We start from the raw sequence: 23,239 nt of genomic DNA on the forward strand, positions 1-23,239 counted from the left end.
AATGAGAGAATTTAGAGACCTTCACCTGCCAGAGCTGTCAGTGCAAGTGCTTTTAAGAACTTCAAATTCCCTTCAAACAAGAAAATATGTTAACCAATATTAATATCCAGCTAGCTGCCTCTAAGGCTTACAGAGCATCGATCACTCCGGTATTTCAGCTCTGACCAAAATGCCACAGCACTGGAGCCTGTAAGAATGAGAGTCCATGTAAATGGAGCTGGCTTTTGTTTGGATCTGGGTTTAGAATGAAATTTACGTACTATTTAAAACCAAAACCTGGCTGCACCCCCACAGAGCTACCCTTACGCATGCACCCCAGCACAGGTTCTTTAGCACCGTGCTCAGTGTGTGTTTATGGTGAACACATTTTGTACTCTCAGAGGTCCTCTGAGTGCTGCCTGCATTAACTGCCATGAGTCGTTTCTCGCTGAACTCTATGAGAGGATATGGTGCAGGAACTGGAAGGGGAAGCACAGGATGGTGGGTTTGTTATCTGGGGGTTTGTTATCTGGGGTTTGTTACTTGTGGGTTTGTTATCTGGGGGTTTGTACTTGGGGGTTTGTTACTTGTGGGTTTGTTATCTGTGGGCTTGTTACCTGTGGGTTTGTTACCTGTGGGTTTGTTACCTGTGGGCTTGTTACTTGTGGGTTTGTTACCTGTGGGTTTGTTACCTGTGGGCTTGTTACTTGTGGGTTTGTTACCTGTGGGTTTGTTACCTGTGGGCTTGTTACTTGTGGGTTTGTTATCTGTGGGTTTGTCATCTGTGGGCTTGTTATCTGTGGGCTTGTTACTTGTGGGTTTGTCATCTGTGGGTTTTTCTGATTTGATTTTTTAAATTCAGAAAATTCCCATTATCCCTGCAGACTACACCAAAGAATAAACAGCATCCAACAGTGCTACTTGCTATTTTCCAATCTCCCTTATGTCCATTTACAGATGTGCTTATTCTACCACTCTGTTAGAACCCAGCCGAACAAGGGAGCTGCACAAGAGCAGAACGGTGGTCAAAGCCCAGTACCGTAGTCCTTCGGCACGACGATGAAGTACAGGCACACCTGGCCACTGGTGTAGTTCTGGGGATAATTTGGAGAGAGGACGACGCCGTCCGAGCCTGTGTACTGACCACCACAGGGTGCTGGAAGAGAAAGGGGAGAAGAGATTCCCGAGCGTGCCCGTACCCAAGCTATCCATGGAACATCAGCCTTCTTCCTGCTGCTCTTGAGATGCGCCCTCCATGCCCTGCAGTGGCACCTGCCCCAGCCACCATCCATCCCTTGCTTTGGGCATCCCAGCTCTCACTGCAAGTTCTTCTTAAGGAAAATAAAGCTTATCCCTGAGCCGAGTTCACGCCTGCTTCACACTTCATTAGCGAGACCCTGCCAATGCTGAGGGATGCTGTGTATGGTGCTGTAGGTGAATGTGCCATCTGCACTGCTCTCCACACAACCTCAAAGCTCAGGACCTGTCAGAAGTGGCTCCTATGCTTTTCCCTTTCTCAGCCTGGCTCCAGAGGGCCCATGTCCTCCCTGCCAGCACCTCTCCAAGGCAGAGGTTTCATTCTTCCAATCAGCACAGACTGACAGCTATCTCTTGACTCACTTCTCAGCTTAAGCCCTGACTGCAAATCCATCACTTAAACCGTTTTCTCATTAAGGCAGAAAACAAAACAAAATAACCGCAAAAGCCCTAAGAAGAAAATGCTTTCTCCTTTCTCAGTAATCTCTGACCCTGCTCAGGAAAGAACACGCTTAAGGGCTTTGATTAGAAGGGATCGGGTTAAGCAAATGTTGAAGTGACTTCCTGAATCCTGCCCTGCACTAAGGACACAGGATTTGCCACGCACATAATGTCATGCACATAATCTGCTGCGTCCAGGTTTGTGTCTCTCTCAAAAGAAGGTTGAAGAAACCTCACATAAGTCAGCTCTTCCTGCCCTCTGGGTGTTAAAAAATCATGAACACTGAGAAAAACCCTTCTGTCCCTCTGCGAGCAGCTCTGCGCAGAACTAACATCACAGTTTTGATGAGGACAAACTGCTGAAGTACCTGGAGATAGGTAAATCATTCTTTACTCACTGTCTCCCCTTGGACTTTACCTGTACAGGTAGGTCGAGGTTTGTTCCACGTGGGTTTTCCATCCTCCCCCATTATGCACGTCAGCGTGGAGACCCCTTCAATATCATACCCACCGTCGCAGTAGTAGGTGATGGTGGATCCCAGCTTCAGGTCCGTACCCACGCGGGTGCCGTTCTTGATCGAGCCAGGGTCGAAGCACGACTCCCGGGGATTCTCTGCAAGAGAGGATTGGAACGGCCGAGATCTCCACTGGTTTGATACAGCTGCTCTAGGATTCCGGTCAACGACACGGTCCTTGGCGTTTCTCATCTGGGAATCTCATGTACATCATAAAGACTAGCACCATTTGGAGAGCTTAGATTTCAAGCATGATTTGAAGCGCTTAGATTTCAAGCATGAAGAGCTCAGATTTCATGCTGCTGAATCTAGAGAATTGCATGGGCAGATTCCGGTCCAGACCCTTCCCTGGTGCTCAGCTCCAGCATAAGTACACTTCCAAGAAGGAAAACTTCAGTTCACAGCCAATTACTGGCACCCAAAACCCAATCAAACCCATTTAACAACCTGCACTTGCTCTCCCTTCCTTGCAAAGGGGACACGCTGCAAAGAACTTTGCAAACCAGGGCACAGAAACACAAATTGAACATGAAACATATTTCAGATGTGCCACATCTGTTCAAGTTACTTCCCTGGCACCCATCATTCCTGTATCTAGGAGCTGTCTGTTCTTGCCATGGAAATACATCGTGCCATGTGCTAGCTGGCTGACTCTCCAGATGTGCAGCGTGGCTGCAATTATGGCAAAATGATTACAAGCAGTTAGACAAAAATGAAGACATTTCTCTCTCTGTTCACTATGCCCTGCAGAGTTAAAAAACCCCATTTACATATGAAAATTCCAGTAAAGACTACGGAGCTGTCAGGACTTGGGTTTTTCTTTCCTTCTTCTGAGGGCTTTTTTCTCTTTTTTCTTTTTTTTTTTTTCCTGCATGAAATACAATTAGAGGCTTTGATTAATCCTGCTCTTTTGTCATTTGGAAATTGCTCATTAAAGATGAGAGCTTTTCTGAGAGCAGTGGGTCTGTGAACAATTATAATGTGTTTAAGCATTAAATCACGGGCTTTTATTATTTGGGGAAAGGGTGGAGGGAGAAACAGAAAAAGCCCCCAGATCTTGCTTTTGTGTCTTTGTTTGCAGTGAGAAATAGGCTTGGTTCTAGGTTTCCCTTTACACAAGAGCTGCGCCACCAGGTGAAGAGGGCACGAAAGGATGGGAAATGTTTCCACCAGGAACAGCTGCCCTGAGCTGGGGCACTGGGTTTGCCTGGAACACCAGTTCCCTGTTTTGGAGCCAGAGGCTGCTCAACCCCCACTGCCCCTCACAAAGCATCACACCAGACATCAGTCTGTACCATCAGACTTTAAATCATGAAGTCCTGGGCTCTCCTCCGTGTCAGTGGTGTCCTGGTGCATGAACTTTGGACAACCAACCCTGTTCTCCAACCACGTAACTTGTTCCCATTTATCTGATCCTGGGAAGAGGCACACACGTGCCTAGAAGCGTGACTACTGAAGCATTCAAAAGAGAGCTGTGATACTCAGAACATGACGGAGAAAACTGATGTTCTAAGACACAAGAATTCAACAAATACTTGTATCCGTTATTTCTTGCGTGGGATCTGATGGTAGGTCCTGCTGAGACACCAGCTAGACACAGAAGAGAAATCTTGATCACTGTGAGTTAAGGTATCAGGACCAGAAACCAGTTTGTTTCAGTCACAGCATCAGGAAGCAAAGCCCTTGGCTCTCTGGTCAGCTCAGATGAACACACTCCCTCCTCATTTATCCTCATGCTTGTGAGACACCGGCTGTAGATGGAGAAGTGAGACTTTACCATTACAGCAAGTCACTGGAATACCCAGTGCAGGCTGATCACCACAGCCCATGGAGGTGACAAACTGCTTCTGGGCATCAGTCAACCACGGCCCTGAGGATGAGCAGCGCAGCTGCATGGCACAGAGGCCACTGCAGCACAAAAGCCATTTGCAAGTGTCAGTGCTTTGTCTGCTTGTCCAAAACATGTTTTCAATCCCCAAGCCTTAATTTCTCTGAATTACTAATATTCACTTTCAGACCTTTCCATACAGAAGCTGCACCCAACAGCTTCCTTCTGACCACTTCATGCCCCTTGTGTTATTTTGAAGTCTCACTGCCTTTCATCTACCAAGTTGATGTGGCTTCAACTTGTCAGTCAGCCTCCCACCTGGCTGTCAAACGTCTCAGCCATGTGCTTGATCTCAGCCCCTGCATTTGCTTTGAAAAATCCTGACACTGCGTGCTCAAGTCACTGCCAACTGCTGAAAAAGGGCTGGTGGCTCATTGCTGAGCAGCAGCCCCACTGCTTTGGTTGTGTTCTCCTCATCCCTGACTGCTCCTGCTCCCTTGAGGGTCTGTGCCTTCAGGGACACTGCTCACCTCGGAGGACGATGCATCCTGACACTAGTCCTATGCATGTCTCCAGCTGAGCACTCCTCTGCAGATGAGCTGCCCCAAAGATCCTCAGCAGTGGGCTACAAACAGAGGCAGGAGCTCAACTTTAAAGAAGTCGTTGGTTGCATGGTGACTGCAAAAGACTCATAGAGGGATGTGGGAAAGCCACAGCTTCCCCAGCCTTTGATTCATGAGGCAATGAAGTGAGTACAGCACAGCTTGCCCGTTTAGAATTAACATTTTATTTCCACCCAGACACTTCAGAAATCAAGGACTTTGATGTCCCAATTAACATGGATCCAGGCTGCCAAATGTTTAGAAAAGATCAAGACAAAAATGCCACGAGGACTGGTTCCTTAGTCCGCAGAAAGCAGCGTTTCCTGTGCTTCCCCTCTCTTGCCCCAAGGAAAACTCAAAGCCTGCATAAGCTCCTAGGCCAGGAGGTCAGGCTTTCACCTGCACATTCGAGAACAGCTTCACCCGAGAGCTGTTGTTTGCAAAGCGCATCATGAACTCCATAACTGAGAACATGGGGAAGCCTTTATTGAGAGCTAAGCCTTACACAACCCCAAGAGAAACTGTCTAGAAGACAGTCCTGCACAACAGACATCTATACTGAAGATAGGACAAATTATGTCAGGGTTTAAAGTCCACGTGTAGCCTGGGCACCCCAAGCAGCTTGGCTACTCCGTACCAGCTGGCCAGGAGCCCAGCATGCTCCGACTTACTCCAGCTACATGGAACACCTTTTCCAAAGGCCTGACCTGTTTTTCAAATGCAAACTGTTCTAGGATCAAGCATCATCTCCTATTTCTGAATGTTTCAACAGCAAACAGTGCTGGGTATTTTTTAACAGCTTGCTTTGCAATGGATTTTAGTGTTTCCGTGGGGAATTGGTACCTTAAATAACCCATAAATAATCCTGAATGTACGTTTATAAGCTAAGGAAGGGCAAAATAGTTCTGGGGAAATAAGAATGGATTTAAAATAAGGCTTGGGGTTTGTTTTAGGTTTTTTCCGTTCCTTTGGAAGGGTGAAAAGTAATCAGTTTTGCTTCATTTGCTTTCAATTTCACGCCTCTTCGCTTCTGGCCCACCACAGCAACAGGAAGCACTGAAACGCGTGGGGAAACCTCCCGCTTTGGAGCATCCACCCTGGAAACTCCTCCTTACCCTCTGCCCCCAGCACGAGCACCAAACCACCAGCTCATCAGGGTGAGCTGCTCGGCTGGAGGCAGCAACTGATGGGGTTTGAGCCACTTGTGTGCTCACGGCAGAGGTCCTCAACACACACGAGATGTAAGGGGGGAATAACGTGGGAAAAGCTCTCCAAACAACAGCCTACCCTTCACACTGCCAATGAAGTGCGGTCTCCATCTGACATCAGTGCATGAATACACAAAATGTATCTTAATGAAATGGCCAGCACTGGTGAGCGGTGAGGAGAAAAATGCACCTCACAAGCCCCCTAACGAGGTTTCATTTGTTAACGGCTTTCTGGCTGCCCGAAGAGAAAGTGGGAAAGAAGAAAACCAAAGACTTCATTTTTAGTAAAATGAATTCTAATGACAGCAGAAGAACATTAATCTCTTGGCTCTTAAGCAGTGCTCACAGTCCTGTCGTTTCCTAACTTTGCTAGAGGGAATTTCATCTTTTGAGGGTAACTGAGAGGAATTGCCATTTCATTACCTTTTAACCTCTGGTCAGGTAAATTCAAAAGCAGGAACCACAGACTGGAAACAAGGTTATGGGAAGAGAGAATTGCCCAAACACACAGAAAAAGCAGCAGCATCAGCAGCCCATCAGCTCTCCATCACGGGTTATTACTGCTCCCACAGCACACAGTTGGGCCAACAAGACTCAACAGCCTGTTTCAGAGTACACCACGATGCAAAGCCATGTTTCACAGTGGCACACATCCAGTACAGCTGAAGCCATCGATGTTTTTTTCCCATACTGCAAGCTAGTCCATAAAGGCCAGAGCAGGCTGCAAGAACCATTTCTTTCCAGCCCTGTTTTTTCCCCAGTCAATCTTTTTTCTCCATTCTGTATAATCCCAGCTCATCAGATCCAGCTTTTCAGAGCATATTTTCTACTACAGTTTGTAACACCTCCATTCTTCCACCCACCCTAGGCACAAACACGAACATACCTGCCAAAACCTCCCTTTTCCCCCCATTTCCCACAGCAGCAGTGCCAGGTCTGTCACTTCTCAGCTTGCTCCACTGACAGACAGCTAAAAGCACCCAGGGAAAACTCCAACCACGTCCCCTGTCTCTCACCATTACTGCTGAAGCCACACAATGTTTTACCTCATCCTCAAGCAAGGAAGGCAAAACCAAGCCGCTGCTCTAACACCACTGTGAGCTATTCTGCTCATTTTATCAGTTATTACTGACTTTTTATGTAGATGCTTTAGAATCTTCAGTGAAGCAAAACTCACAGGTTTCAGAAGAGCTCCACTGGCTCAAGAGCTCTGAGCATCCACGTCCATGACCCTCACCTCTGGATACAGGCACCCAGTTGTGCCTGGAACACTCCAGAATGACAGTATCAGCAATTGAGACCGAGATCCCACACTGGGTATGTGTGCCTGCACCCCCTCTTCTTGGACAAAGCAGCTTTTGCCACTATAAATTAATCTTAAATCCATGGCAATGTGGAGCATTCCTAATAACCAGTTAACAGTTCAGCACACTCCAGTGCTCCAAAAGCTCAAATCTGCAGTGAAGCAGCACATTCTGCTCACTAAAGACAGAACTATCTAAATTCAGTGTGGAACAAGAAAGATACAGCACATATATCTGTTTTCTGAGGAAGCTCCCTTCTTTTCCTTTAATAAGAAAGAAAAAATGATGGAGTAACTTTCTTCTCTGTTAATGAAAGCCCCACAAAGAAGCAGCCGCATGTGACTGATCCTCAGCCACGTAACAGTCCTTTAATGCTGCTCTTATCTACCTGGTGCCTGGCTCTTCTGCCAGCCTGCAGGACGCCCTTCTCTGCAACTCCCCATTTTTCTTCCCATGCCTCTTAGCCAGCTGTGGTGGTAGCAAAGCAGGCTGCAGGATTACTGCCTGAAGAGAGGCTTCCACAGCGTCTAGAGCTGCTCTCACTTGGTTCAGTGAGGTGGTTTAACCTGAGAATTTGGCAGGTCAAGCCCCGTGTGTTTGCTGAGGCAGCATCCAGGGCCAGGAGTACCCCAGAACAGCTCTTACCTGTGTAGTCAATGACAAATCCAGTGTTGCTGACTGATGCATCACTTCGGAAGGCGAGGAAGAGGTTGTTACTGCTGCTCTCTATCCTCTCGGGAAGCTGAGAGCCGTAAAAGCTTCCAATCAGGGGGCTGAGTGAATCTGGTCCATCATAGATATGAAGGAAATCATAGCCAGGCTCCAAACTGAAGCTGCAAAACCAAAGGAAAGGTGCTGGAAGTATGAGCATACTACTGCAGCCCCTGGAGAACAACAGACTGTGGTCCTGATGGGTACAGCCACAGAGCTGAGAGACTGCTTCTGCCCCAGACAGCTCCTCAGCTCAGTGCAGGACATTTCCGCCTCCATTCCACATGTAAGGAGCCACAGACTGGTGATGCAGTCAGCAGCACAAAGCATAAGGCAGTGTTGCTATAGAAGCTTCCTGTGCCGCACCAGTTACATGGTTATGTTCTGTAAAAACCATGTGTGTATCAAAAAGGAGCTGCAGGCAAAATACGTGTATCTTCCCTGAATTATGGTCATGCCTGAGAACAGACTACTGAGGATGACGGGACAGTCCTACCAGGGCTGGCTCCTTCAGAGAGGAAAGGAGCCACGTGCAGACCCTGCTCACCCAGGCTGTACCCCACCACTGGTATCCCCTCCCTGTCCCCACAGGCAGCCACAGCCACGGAGCCAGACAGGTCTCAGGTACCTACGTGTTAAACACCAGGGCAATGACATAGTCAGGAGACACGGTCAGCTTCCAGTCGCACTCCTTCCCTGGCGGGTAGGGCTCCGGGTACTGCGGGGACAGGATCACTCCTGCCGGTCCCGTCAGGATCCCTCCACAGGGAGCTGAAGGCAACCAAGCAAAGGGATGAGGCTTGGTCTTGGGGAAACGTCAACAGGAGCAGATGAGGTGCAGGAAGGGAGAAAGAGACAGACAAGGGGACAGCGAGGCAGCACACACAGCTGTCCAATACCAAGATATGCATTACAAGAGCTTGTAGTGGCCCTCACAGAGATGAGGGCTCTGTTACTCCAGAGAGCCTACACCTATACACACGCAGAGCTATAGATGCTATTGTGATCGTCAGAAGATGCGTAAGTGAGCAACCAGAAGGAGAAGATGCTTTCTGTTTTTCTGTTGTGTTTATTTAGGCAACTGCTGGTCAAAGTCTGGCTGGTGCTAAGTGAGTGAAACATGTTGTGTGGACTAATGGCTTGCTCTTGTTTATTACAGTTTCCAACACATTAAATGTCAAGCTGATTGAAAAATCAATTATTACTTTTTTAAGGCTCAAAGTGCCTGCATATATTTCCACTGTGGCAAACACTCATGGCTGACTGACAGCCCTTCTGCGGTCTCTTCACGAGGGTCGATGCTCTATGATTTCCTCCACTGCTCAGATCAATCCTCCTGGATCTGGGATGGGGTGAGAGTAAGGGCAGCACATCCCGTGTTCAACATGGGTGTCTGACTACAGCACTGGGAACACCGAGCGGGAGATGAACCAGTACGGGACAGAAAGAACAGGATCAGTCTTGGGAGGATCCTGCACGAAGGAGCGACCTTGTGTCACCCTGCCTGGGGCAGGGGGTTGGAACTGGATGAGCTTTAAGATCCCTTTCAACCCAAACCACCCTGTGACTCTAGGATCTCGTGGGCTTTTACAAGGCCCTGCAAACACACAAGAATCTCTAGGTTTCAGGTAAAATGCAGTGTGGGTTGTTCTCTAAAGATCACAGTAGAGATGCAACTAGAGACCCTTCTCCAAGGCCCAAAAGCAACTTCTTCAGCCAAGCCCAGCTGCAGGCTACTGCAGGCACTGACAACCATTACCCCTCTCAAGCAGAGAAGGAAATCACAGCATGGACAGCAAAGACTTTAGCTGAAGGTCATGCACAAATAACCTGAAGAGCAACAGGCACCTATTCTGTGCCCGTTTGCCTCAAACCTTTAGGGCGCATTCCCCTTCCAGACTGGAAAGGCTGGGGAAAGCTCAGAAGAAACTAAAATACACAGACTAGTTTTGACATGCTGAAGGGGGATGACTCTGCAACACCCTCCCATTCCTTTGAAAATCCCACCCACAGTCTCCAAAGGATTTAAACTAGAAACTGGCCCAAGCTGCAGCTGTTTGGAGCTGGGTCGGGATACAGACTTCAAATACCCCAAACCTCTGGGGGTTGTTTTAGTGGAGGTTCCAGTTCAGCCCACGTTGTTCAGGGACTGCAGAAGCTGTACAATAAAGATGTGAAAAAGCAAAATAGAAATATAAAACCCCAGGCCCAAATTAAACCGTTTTCCAACTCAGCTCTAACCAGGCTGCCCATTACCAGTTGTTACAAAACTGGTATTATCTGGCCACTAATTATTCCTCCAAATCCTTTGTCACTGAATGGAGGGAAAGAGCAAGGCACTGACTTCAGCTTCTTCAAAGAGATCATGACTCCTAAACCAAGATAGTTCAGAAAGGACCCAACACAACATCTCCAAGTCAAACTGGAGACGACCCATGGGAATGCATCGCACACCAAGATTAAAGCACTGGGTCTGAGAGCTCAGCTTCTGCTGTGAAAGAAAACTCAGCAAGAGAATGACGAGACGGGCATGACATGCAGCAGTATGATTTAGTTACAGCTCCAGGAAGACTAAAAGGACTGTCTCTATCAGGCTGAAAGGGTGCCACACTAGATCATCAAGACAGTCATTCAGAAACCAAGTCATCCTGCAGGGAGCATAAATCCCGTGCATGCTGTACAAGTTTCCTAGCTGGCATTAAATCAGATGTTAGAAACGGAATTAATGTGGTTTATTGCTTGAGATAACAGTGCATAAACAGGAATGAAGGTTACAGGTAAGTAATTTGCAGTTGGTATTTAACTGGCCAGCTAGGCCAAATTTGATGTTTATTGCTCCTATGTGCTTGTCATGACTATTTTTATATGTTCTGGACATACTAAAAAGAATCACTTTTACGAGCTTCTTTTATTACTTTATGAGCTCAAAGAAAATGTCAGATAGCTCTTTCTCCTGACAGAATTTGCTGTCTCCTCATGCAGAAATTATTCACCTGTGACCCAATCCTCTCCACCAGCTGAGTTTTAAAGAAGCCTTTAATTTTGACTTGTCAGATTAAATATCACCACTTACATTGCAGTATATCCTATGAGCTTCCAGCAGGAACTGGATTCTCATTGTCCCAGACGCTCTGGGGATAAACCTGAAGAGCAGTTCTAGGAGACAGCTACCCGAGACATACACCCCTCGTCACACACCTCTTCAAAGCAGGTGGGACTCACCCCTTCAGATACAGAAGTCTTGCAACAGAACAGGGCAGGGAAGGCAGTGCAGTGGAGGCTGGATGTGCTCATACCTGTGCAGGACGGAGGGTCTGGCTGCCAGAAAAATCTGTTCTCAATCTGCACACAAGTGATTTTGGCCTCCCCTTGCAGAGCGTACCCTGGGTTGCACTGGAAGATGATGGAGTCACCTGCCTCTTTGCTGTCACCACTCCGGCTCCCGTTCTGGGGAATTCCCGGGTCATTGCAGGAAGTGGCAGTGGAAACTGAAAGTGTTAAAGAATACGTATTTCATACAGATAGATTTATATTTAACACAGGCTTACAGCACCAGCTGTACTGGGACTCTGTCCTTAAACACACATCAAACCAATGACTTCATTCTCCATCCCTCCTCCTTCAGCATCCCCTAAAGTTGCCACACACAAGAACTGGCTTTTCCTTTGCACTGAGCATCTGCCACTCCAGCTGGTGAAGGCTCTGGGGAACGGCAGGTTCAAGTACACTACACAGAGTGCAAGCCTGATGCATAATTGTGCACATGCATGTTTGCTTCATGAGTCCCGACACCGCTGATCCTACATGGCAGTTCTACAGAGCCGTGTGTCAGACACACGCTGCAAACCAAACCAATCCCCCGGCACCTCCCGCTTCCCCGGCGGGGCAGAGCGATTTAGCCTTCAGCCATGGGAAGCACCGAGCCTGACCCGTCACAAACACATGGGTTTCCCTCCCAGTCCTTCCGCCGTGCCCCTCTGGGGTGAGATGAGCTCCTCAGCCCCTCCTCAGCGCAGGGCAAGCGGCAGAGCTTCACTACTGACTGAGCTCAGGGGCTGGGAACACCACAACTAAACAGTACGGAAAGGCCTGGGGGGATAGGAGATTTGCAAGCCTATATAGATCATTAAAGTTCACAAGATCCAAAACTGTGTACTTTTGAGCTTAGGTCTGACTACTCAGTCACACCTTGTGAACAAAGGCTTTGAGCAGGAGCATTTAAAAAAGAGCAGCTCTGCAGTGGGCAGTGGAGCAGAGCTTATTTCCTGCTAAGTTGAGGAGAGTCTGTTACACCCAGGCAGTTTAGAGAAAGCTCTTCTCAAAAGAGCCAGAGGAAATCCCCCTCTCTCTTTCTGTGCAGCTCGAGATAAGCAAGCGAGCAGCCCAGAGCAGCTCTTCCTAGCAGGAGACACAAGCCTCACAAAGAAAGAGGACAGCAGAGCTGTGCTGGGTGACACAAAGACTTCCCTCCTCCTTGGTCATCCCAGAAGGTCTTGTACCCAGCACAAACCCTTCCCAAGGAGCTGGCCTGCTCTCCCAGCCATGCAAGGCACCCTGAGCAGAGAGCTATGGGCAGAAGTTTGGGAGAGACAAAATGAGCTCTGATGCTTGGATACGTCTGAGTCCCAGGAGGGTCGCATCACCGTTCACTCAACAGCCTCCCTGTTTACTCCCATCGCCAAGACAGGCACCTGGCTACTGGTCATGCCAGGGAAGGCCTGCAGCCTGGAAACCTCTGTGTCAGGGCTGAAATACATTACTCTAATAGAACTGAAAGGTATGTGTTTGCAAGGCCAGATCTTAGCTAACAGCAGCCAGGACTGGGGCACTGACAGACTGCAGTTGCACTACACGTAGTGCTGCTGTGAGCAATGACATCCCTATGGCCGATAGAGCTTTTCGTGGTCTGCATCTCCAGGGATCCAATTTGAGGGTTTGTAAATAGACTTGGTTTTCAGAGCCCACTGACCAACTGCTCTCAGAACACCCAGGAGAAGCTGCCTGCATACTGGTGTCTTTAAGGGACCTATGGGAATGTGATGGAAAGTATCTGTAATTCCTTCTGGTGTATTCCACAATGTATTGCTCCACATCTTGCTGCCAAGTTCACAAGTTCACCACTGTGAAGGTGACTGTAGCAGAGGGAGCACAGAATTCACCTGCATTGCAAGGACAGAATAGCAAAGTTTCTCAATTTGCAGAGACTGCTGGTAGAGCACAAATGGCTGGAAGTCCTAGAAGACAGCACAATTGCTGCTCCTACCGTGCTCAATACACCATCATCATCAGTACTTTGCAGATGGACCCGAAATCACTTTATCAGCAAAGCTGGGCTGGGCAACGTTGAGGAAACAATCTAAGGCCTACCTGAAAACTGAACAGCAAAGCCCTGCTTGCTCGTGAAGAAGTCAGTGTTGAACTGAAGGATGACCGAGTTGAAAGTGCTGTGGACATCACTGGGTAAGCTGGACCCGCTGATCTCCTTCAGGAGGATGCCATTCTCCACTGGACCATCCCAGATCCTCAGCACGTCGTGGAACTCCTCAGTGTGGAAAACCATGAAATGGAGCCTGTGTGGCAAAATGAACTGGAAGTCAGACCACAAAGAGCTCTGCCTTTATGTGGTCGGTACCAGCCTAAGGTAGCCTGACCCCCAAGGAATGTGCTCTCTCCTGTTACCTGAACTCAGCTTGAAAGCCCTCCAGCAAACTTCATCCACCTGTAAGCCCCAAGATCTCTTGGTCACATCCATAAAAAACCCCAACTCAGTCATGGATACTAATGTTTTCTGAAAAGCTGGGTCCTTTCTGGTGTTTCTGTCCTAAAAATCCTGAGGAACAAGGTACAGGTCCAAAAGGGCATCGTGGGCAGTTAGCCAGAATGTCACAGCTGGTTTTACACTGAAGGTGCTCACTGCAATAAGCAGCTGTCACACAGACAAAAGGCTCAGCCAAGGACACATAGGAAAGCTCCAGCAGAGAGGTACAGGGGCTGTGAAGGAGAGGACGGGGTTTGCCTGTAGTTCCACTGAATTCTGTAACAGATGAACACAGAAGTATGGAGAAACTTACTCGAAAAAGAGACTTAGCAGAAAATGTGCTGGGGTCCGTTCACAACTCAAATACATTCATCCCACTGTCCCTGTGCTGCACACAGCAACAACCTTGGCTGTCCTTTAGCTTTCTTTTTTGTGTCCTGCAAAGAACCGCTCACTGGCAAGAGCCAGCATCTACTGATAAAACACATTGATTTTTGTTACCTGCACTCACAGCAAAGCATTTGCTCCTGGCACCAAGATAATCCTGTGTGTCGGGGGGGTGGGGGGATAGAAGAGGGAAGGAAACACCCAGCACCGCTCTTCATTAAAGCTGGAAAATAAACCCTTACCAGGGTGTTACTGCCCCGGAGGTGAACAGAAAGGGGCAGGAAAGGGTGTCCAGAAGGGGGGCAAACGGGGGTACAAGTTCTGAGCGATGGACTGCAGCACCTCCGAGGATGTGGACACACTTCACAGAGTTCTGAATAGTGCAGAACTGTACCTAGATCAGCTGACACCCAGACCCCTGCTATCCAATAAACCCCCAGTGCCACCTCCAACTGGGAAGCACTCGAAGGCAAGTTTCACTCATTTTCCAGAGCTCCCTCCTACTCCTCCTTCCTATCTCTCTCCCAAGTCCCACAGACAAGTCATTTCAGCTGTAATTTTAGGTGCGTGCGCACGTGTCTGTTTGCACATGCACAGGATTAATCCTCTCTGAGTGCAGCCCTTTTAACTTTCATGGCAATAATGAGCAGAGTAATTTTTCCATCTTTCCTTCCCTCGTTCTGTGCAGATACAGCTTTATTCAAAAAGCTTTGGTGATTAATTTTAATGTAAGGTATAAATGAGAGCTTTATACAATTGTATCATGCGTGAAGAAGATTATTTTTCCAATGGATTACCATAAAAATGAAGTTGCTGAAAATGTGCGCTCTCAACTACCAGAGATCATCTGTTCTGTTTGAGCTGCCAAATAAAGGCGCAGAAGAAGGGCGCTCTCATCTCTGATGAACAGCAGGGTCACAAAGGTGTACTACTGTACCACTGCCTGGCACCAGCGCAGCTCAGCCCTGGCCCCTTCCAAGCCTCTGGCTCAGCCTGCAAACACAAGCTTCTCGTTCGAGTACTCTTACAGAAGCAGACAGGGACTGTGCGTTAGTGAATTCACTTGCTGAAGCAGTCACTTATGCTTCTGGGGGAGGAGGAAGAGGGGGTGTCTGCTGTCTATGTTGTCCCATGAAAATCTTAAGGAAAAAAAAAAAAGAGGAGATTTCAACTGGAAGTTGCCTGTGTAGGAATTAAGCTGCATTGACGATGCTCTTTGTCCTGTGTTCACACCAGAAACCATCCATTATTGAACCACACTGAAGAGCAGAGCTAATGGAGAACATTTCTCCATTAAGTAACATGAAAATACCGGACCAAACCTATCTCCAGCATAAACTCATCATCTAAAAGCACCCTAGAGCTGAACATAATTAACAGCCTCTGTTGAAGAGGTGACGAGTGCTGATGTAGCAAGAAGGCTATGGTGGAGATAAAAGGGCACTGACAGTGAAGGAGTGTAGGGCTGGAACAGCAACAGGTCTCAGGTCAGCAGAGAAACAGGGCTGACACACCAGCTAACAAGCACTAGAAATTATGATGGAAGATGGTGAGAGAGGAGCATTACTGCTGAACTTACAATCTACATTTCTCCCTCTCAAGTCCCACCACTTAGCAGACACTTTCCTTGCCAATATACTTCAGTTTTCTGCTGAAGATGGCTTTAGCTGGACTGCAGTACGTGGGTACACACAGAGCAGCACTGAAATGGCTTGGCAGGGCTTGGGCAAGCTTCAGTGTGGGAACAGTGGCTAAGCAGCAGCAGGGATCACAGATGAAGTATCACTGAGCAGGAAACTGCCTGGATTCTGCTGGTGACTGCACTAACTTTATGAGCCAAATGTTCTCAGCACCATGCTTACCTAAGTGCCAAATTCAGAGAGCTCAGAAAGAGATTACATTTCAAACTGCCATTTTCCAACTGGAAAGCAGCAACAGGACAATAAGGAAGTCAGAGGAGGAGGAGGAGAAAGGAGTCTTTGGTCTCTGTACAGACCAGATGTTTACAAACCAACCTGAGTGTTTCCTTTGGGAGGATAATTACATTGTATGTGCTCTATTTATTATTAAACCAATAAAAAGATGTAATTAGAAGATGAAGGGTAAGTGCTGTGGTCTCAGTTTTCCAGCTGTCCACTCACCTCTGGGGGCCCTCACACCTGACTCTTCACTCTCACAACTGCAATGTGACAGAGCTCATCCTTTCCGTGTTCAGTGCTGGAGGTGAACCAAACCCAGAGCTGCCTCTATCCCTTCCTGGGATGTGATCTTCCAGGAAATTTTATACATACATTATCACTTTAGGATTCTGTCACTTCGACACATATTAAACATGGTCGGGAAATTCAACATTAATCTGGTGGAGAAGATTTGGTCCTGCATACATCACTTTGAGGGAAGGGGTTTACACTGTACATGCACATAAAGCTCTTGGATTTTATTTTAATACAGAAAGACTACAGGCAGCAATAGCACATCATCTGGTGTCACCACTCACGGCACAAGAGCTGCTACAGGCACAGTCCAAACAGGGCTAAAAAGCTGAAGAGAAAGAAGCAATGCTACCTCTGTCCAACCCGGCAAGGAGATAAACCAGCACTTGTTCCCTCGTTTGGGATTATCAAGGTGACAGAGCATTCTCTCTGCTTCCCTTGTATAATTATTAATCTGCTTCTGGGAAAATAAGCTGCACATGGGAAGAAAACCAGGCTACAATAACCCTGTCCCTACTCACCCTATTGTGCAACCAGCTTCTGCCTCTATTGTCCAAATACAATTCAGATTATGATCGTAGGGTGTTGGGTAGCCAGGAGACAGTATCCGTCCTGACGACTCTCCTTTGATAGTTCCCCCACACTCAGCTGAAAGAAACATATGGGTTAGTGAGAAGATTCATGACATATTACAGTTCTTACTTGGCAACAAAGCAAATCTCATCCTACAAATACAACAGGGAGTATTTCTTGCCATTTAAAGAGATTCTTAAAGCCTACAAAACAGAGATAAAGAGAGTCATTGAATTCAGCTGCATTTCTGTGCACGTTCCCAACACGTGACATGCTATCAAAGCTCCCCTCCACCTTTCTGACTTTGTAGTGAGTAAAGGCAGAGCCTGCCAGCATCCGGCTTTCCCTGATTCACACATGTGGGGTGAAAGAGCTCAATTCTTCTGCTTGTACCCGCAAAACATCTGAACAATTCATCAGTGTGACAAAATGAAGAAGCCAGCAGACGTGTGTGTCTGCTGAATGAACCTGAGGATTTTGAATCCATCTTCATAACGTAGCCATTCAAATTCTGTACGTTTCCACGGGCTCGGACGTGACTATTCACATGTAATATGTGTACAGCAAATAGGGGGACAGTTAAGATGATGCATAAATCACAGAAATTTGTCTTTCTACCTCAATAATCAAGACTAAAATTCAGCAGAGAGCTCCTGCATAAAGAATGTTCCTAACTCATGGGGGTGCCAATGTCTGAGCACATCAATCACAGCCACGAAAGCAGCCTCCTGCTTGTTGAGATCTCTCGGAGGACTAAGTCTGTAAGAACTTCTCCATGTCCTGGATACAGCGGCTAATCATGAAGCTGTCGAGTAACAATCAACAGCAATTCATTCAGACAGAAAAAAGTTAATACCCGAGTTTTCCAAGCAAGAAGAGGTTCTTCTGGAGAGCTACAGGCAAGAGGGGACTCAGGCCGTAGCTAAGAAAAGACAGAGGGAATTAAAGCGTCTCAGAATCTGGGATCAGACATCATGTAGCTCTCAAATAAACACGACTCAGAACTGTCAAAAGCCTGGACACACGTTGGTGTCTGCCATTATCAGCAAGTGGTGCCACTTCGTTGAACACATTCAAGTGAGAGGACAAGGACTGGCAAAGCAGCAGTCTCCTTGCAGAAACCTTGTCAAACGTGCTTGGAGCACAGTGCTCCACGTTCAGGCTGCTTGCAGAAGTTTTTCAGAGATCATAGCATCACTGCTCTCAACCTGAAGGTGCCTTACCTAGCACCCTTATCAGTCTTTATTAATGTAGAGGGGTGGAACCAATACCAGAGTTAAAGTCATATGTATTAGCAAAGGAGGAAGAAAGGGTGCTCAGCTCAGCATGATGCCCACAAGGGAGTACTGGTAAGAGGATGTTTTCAAAGCAGGAGTTGTCTCACCTACACAGGTTGGCAGGGGTTGATCCCAAGCTCTCCGCTCCCCGGTCAGGCAGACCAGCACCCTGCTGCCTCGCAGGGTGTAGCCAGGGTCACAGCTGAAGGATACGGAGCTGCCAGCAAAGTGTCCCTCGTCATGTACCTTGTATCCGAACTGTGGGATGCCAGGGTCCTCACATTTAATGAGTTCAAAACCTGCAGTGGGAGAAACAGCATCTGTTTTAATCTGATACTTAACAGCCAGGAGACATTAACACGGATCAGATCATAATTTTCTTCTCAAAATCATTTGCTGAAGAGAAAAAACACCATATTGAACATCAATATTTTTTTAATTACTATTTGAATGAGATCCCACAAATCTGGTATCTCAGCTTGGATCCAAAGTTTCTGCATCCCCACCGCCTCATTCACAACTGAAAAGGCTTGCCGACATTATCATCTCTCCCACTCCAACTCCACTTGAGACTACAAGATCTTTCTGGGAAGGACTCTCCCCTGGTCATGCAACTGCAGCACAAAAATACAACACGGTACCTCAGACCCCCACCTCACAAGCATATGGGCCTTAGGACTTACTGGAAAACTGCAGCTCAAAGCCTTTACTCGTGTTCTCAGCGTTGGTGATGAACTCAAGCCACATGCTGCTGGAAGTGCTGTTGATGCTGGTGCTGAGCATTTCGGAGCGGCTGAAGGAGCCCAGCAGGCGAGCAGAGCTATTGTTGCCATCGTAGACCTGGCAGGAACAAGAAACAGAGTCTGGCAAACATCTTTCATTTGCTACTTCAGGGACCAAATCATCCCTGTGCAAACGGGGACAGGTCCTTTGAAGGCAGGGAAACTATCCCAACTAGTGATGAGAGTGGTGCCACTCAGCTGAGGAGCAGGATTCACACCCTGGAGGATCCACATCCTTCTCTTTACACCTGAGCTTACACTGCACCCAGGGCTGTGTTTTCTGAACCAAGCTCCTTCCAAAGCACAGCTACTGGGAAAACCATTTTCTCCCTACACTGACTCACAGATGTGCCTTGACCCTGCTATTATTTAAGAAAACACATTTTTTTATCCCTTTCTTTTAGATAGCATGATTCTCTCTGAGGATAAAGAGCAACTTCTCACTAGTGGAGATTGATAGCTCCTTTCCTCAGGAGCAGATGAGAAGCTGATGACAAACCTGTTGAGAGAACATCATTTCCTCCACAACGAGTATGTTCTCTGCATTGGCTGGAAATCTCTCTCTCCTTCCAGTCATTTGTGAGCTGAAAATATGTGGATTACACCCATCTTGCAGTGCAGAAGTATGGCACTTAAATAAGGACAGAGGCGTTCTCTGGGAAGATGGCTTAGCACAGCAGCACACATCTTGTAATATTAATGTCTGCTACAAACCCCATTTCTCTGTGGCTAACAAACAGCCTGGATTTGTCTCCTCCAATACAGAGCCCTGAAACTTGTAAATGCAGATTGATCCGAGTGTGGGAATGCTGCGGAGCTTGTCTGGAATTCTGCATTTAAATCAACCCTTTTTTGGGGACAAATCAGCCTTGATTCTTAAAAACACAAAAATAATGCTAAGCACCTCACACCTCCCCATGTGTTAACAGCTCCTCTGTACAACTACGCAGACAAGAGCTGAAGTTTAGCTACAAACTAAACTGGCATTCCAACAAATGTGCAGATCTCAGGGAAGACTCCACAGCAGAAGGTGCAGTGATAAAGCAGAGACATCTGCATTTTAATGGCCAGAGGGTTTGTTTATGCATCCATCTGCAGACTGAAGGCCCAAATAAGCAGCTAGGCTGAAGTGCACAGGACACTCACTGCTGCTTCAGTACCACAGACTGCTGCTGCTGGTGACGTTCAGAGGTGCTGATTCCCTAAAATTACACAGAATGTTTTGAAGCACAAACTAATGCACAGTGGGGACACCCTGCTCAGCGTCCTTCGGCTGCAAGATACGTTTCACACCTTTTGCCTCTCGCTCTAACCTTAGAGAGGATGCACACAGGCTGGTTTAGCCCAGCTGCCCTGCCTGAAGTTCAGCCGGCTCCACGGCACCCTGCTGCTGTGTTCAAACCTGCTGTGCCAATCACAGGACGATGCAGCAAGCCATGCTTCACTGCTTGAGACACAAGAATTACCTTGAGGACATCTCCTGCCTCCAGTTCAAAAGTCCTGGCTTTCAGCTGGATCCCCTTTCCTGGCTGGGTCTGGATGGAGTAGATGCACTCATGGTTGTTGTTATAGTTTAGTGGATAGTTGGGGGACAGCAGAACACCTTGGGTTCCAGTTACAGATGAACCACATTCAGCTATATAAAGACAAAAAAACACATTTTAATTATCCCATTGTACTCCAGCCATACAGCACATGCAGGTGATTCCAACATCAGCCACAGATGCTCTCTCCTTCCTATACCCATCTGCTACCATATCCACGGGCTCTATTTCCAAGTGCAGTCAGCAAACGAAACAGGGCTTAACAGCATTTCCATCATCGTTAAACCTCGGGTGCCTTATGAGAGAGATTAATGCCCTCTCCTTATGCAGACAGGGAAACTGAGTCATAGGAAGCTGATGTGCTCAAATGATTCCAGAAAGAAGGAAATAAGGAAGGAAAGAGTCTTCTCCCTGCTGTTATTCATCCACCACGATCTGCTGTCTGTCCCTGTTCCATCACATTCTTCTAAGTAAGACTTCTCTCCTCCTTCACCAGATCTGCTTCCTTTTCTACTCTATGTAGTGTGAACAGCATTTGATTTTAAGCCAAATTTGAAGTTAGAAGATTTGTGAGACTCTGAACTTGGCAGAAGGAGCCTTTTTAGAGAAGGAAGGGAATGACAGCTTTGGAGGCTCAACCTGGCTTGGGATGTCAGCAAATCGCAGTTCAATGCTTCCAGAAAACAGCAACAACCATCCCTCACCTTTGCATTTTATGTTTTAATGGCAAGCTTTTAAGACCACAATCTCTCCCGTGTAGGACCATGCCACTGTGAGTGTACGAGGACTGCTACAGGCACGTCCTCTCTCCATGAAGCAGCGAGCAGACACTCAAGCAGCAGCACTGCTGCTGTCAGTGACAGCGCTGAGCTCATGGCACGGTGTGAGGATGAACTCCTACCTGCTGCTAGCCCGGGGTGGAAGCAAAAGCCTGCAGTGCTTCCATACAGCTTGAGGGCTTGCTTGCAAAATGGCATCCAAAGGACATTCTCCTGTTGCCAGCAGTGCTGCCTGGTCCCAGTGCCCGACTGCAGCCGGTTCACTGTATCCGCAGTCCCTCAACATGTGTAAACCTGCCGTGCCACCACCGTGCGCTCAGGGTTTTTTGCTACTCCCTGATTAGCTCCCGCATGAGCAACCACACACCACTGTTTTCTTGGCCTATTTACCCTGGAAGATTTCCAGCTGTAAAACACCAGCTTCCTGCTCCTTCGAGTCCTGGTGTTTCGCATGCACAGCTGGGGAGAACCACTCCAACCTGCCCTGGAAACAGCTTTCCTGATTAGCAAGCTCTGCCTCGTCTCCATGAGCCCTTCACAGCATACCAAGTTGCTGGAGCTGAGGGAAACCATCACTGTGCAGCTGTCTGCATGGACTCTGCCACCTCTGCTGGTCCTCCAATAACACACTGGAGTTAAGTGAGGATTACGCCGGGGTTAAGTAAGGCAGCAGCAGATACACCAAGAGGAGGTACTTCGGAAGCAACCTTCTCCTCGTCTCTTGCCATGTATGAAAAGCAGGGATGATGTTGGAGACCTCACCACTTGGGATCTGAGGAAGCAGTTGGTGGGGAGCATCCCTACCCTGGAGAGAGGGGTCAGCCAAAGGAACAAGCTACCCGTATTCTTTCCAGACCCATTTCTAGAACAGGAATTGAATACAAAGCGTCTGGTCTGCCTGGCAGAAACAAAGCACCTGTGATCTTAAGGGGTACATCTCCAGTACCATTATATATCCAGGGTGAGTATACAGATCTAAGTGTGCAGCAGGGACGCTGTGGCCAAAGCTGTCACTCTGCCACCAGAGCTCTATGCAAACCAGAACTGAATTCGACCCACCATTATACCATCAATGTACTATCTCAAACCAGCTGCAGGAGGGGACTGGGAGGTGAAGCCACTGTGTCCACTTAATGATGATGTCTGAGGATCAAATTTAAAGCTTTGTTAGGATTCTTTCTGATGTCTATTCCCCTGATTAGCTTTCTCTGCAACCTGATTATCATTCAGGCCCTGAAGAGGCTGCTTGTCACAGCAGGATGATGCAGCCCTGTGACCTACGCATTATGCAGTGCTGGGAAATGAATCCGGACAGAGAAAGCAGAGCAGCTCTTGCTGGAATGTTCTATTTGCAACGGCCCTCAAAGGTCACTACCACAGATCAGGAAAACCTACCCAGCAGGCTTTGCCAGAGCGAAACCAGGTAAGAGATCTGGTCTGCCTCATTTGAGTGAATCCCTCACGGCTCTGGGCAGCAGCAGAGCACTGAGCAGCTTCCTGCTCACTGAACTGCACAAGGAAAAAGCATGGTCACGATTCATCCCCTCATGCAGTCACTGGGGCTGCAGAGGCATCGGGTGTCCCCTGAGGAGTGACCCAACCTGGCATGTGCTTGGTGGCCTGCAGCTCAAGAGAGAACCACAGCCTCTCTGCCTGTCCCTGCCACCCCACACACACCTGCAGGGCTGAAACCTCATTCCAGCTCCCTCTCCCCCACCTCCGCACCAACCACCCTGAGAGCTGTAAGACCCCATCCTGGGGAACGCCTCCCACCCCTGCCCACCAAAACCAGCCAGCACAGCGTAACCAACCAAGCAAAATGAAAGCACATGACCACCTACCAACACACCTTGGCAGAGGCGAACTCCACACACGCCGTCTCCCCCCGAGGCAGGTGATGCGGGATGCGCCCTCCAGCCGGTACCCAGGGAAGCAGGAGAAGGAGAGGACATCCCCCACTCCGAACTGCAGGCCCTTCCTGATGCTGTAGGTGGGGACCTCCGGCTCGTCACAGGGCTCCAAATCATATTCTACAGGGGATAAAGGGACATTCGTGGAATGGGAGGGTGACACCTCACACT

At 48.0% G+C, this 23,239-nt stretch overlaps 1 protein-coding gene across 4 annotated transcripts in view; it reads right to left on the bottom strand.

Annotated features, from left to right (window-relative positions):
- CSMD2 (CUB and Sushi multiple domains 2) overlaps positions 1-23,239 on the bottom strand; it is a 291,426-nt gene that overhangs the window by 68,161 nt on the left and 200,026 nt on the right. For all 4 annotated transcript variants that reach the window (XM_062620680.1, XM_062620679.1, XM_062620678.1 and 1 more), the window contains 11 exons: positions 23,000-23,188; positions 20,302-20,471; positions 18,737-18,893; positions 18,161-18,352; positions 16,725-16,851; positions 13,213-13,415; positions 11,142-11,333; positions 8,478-8,616; positions 7,780-7,967; positions 2,096-2,290; positions 1,019-1,135 (listed from right to left, as the gene is read on the bottom strand). In XM_062620680.1, the coding sequence (XP_062476664.1) occupies positions 1,019-1,135; positions 2,096-2,290; positions 7,780-7,967; positions 8,478-8,616; positions 11,142-11,333; positions 13,213-13,415; positions 16,725-16,851; positions 18,161-18,352; positions 18,737-18,893; positions 20,302-20,471; positions 23,000-23,188 (1,869 nt within the window). The remainder of the gene's footprint in view (positions 1-1,018; positions 1,136-2,095; positions 2,291-7,779; positions 7,968-8,477; positions 8,617-11,141; positions 11,334-13,212; positions 13,416-16,724; positions 16,852-18,160; positions 18,353-18,736; positions 18,894-20,301; positions 20,472-22,999; positions 23,189-23,239) is intronic.

The sequence above is a fragment of the Pezoporus occidentalis genome, unplaced genomic scaffold (genome assembly GCF_034315485.1).
Source record: "Pezoporus occidentalis ecotype Australia unplaced genomic scaffold, CSIRO_AGI_Poc_V1 ctg223, whole genome shotgun sequence".
In the NCBI taxonomy this organism is placed as follows: Eukaryota; Metazoa; Chordata; class Aves; order Psittaciformes; family Psittacidae; genus Pezoporus; species Pezoporus occidentalis.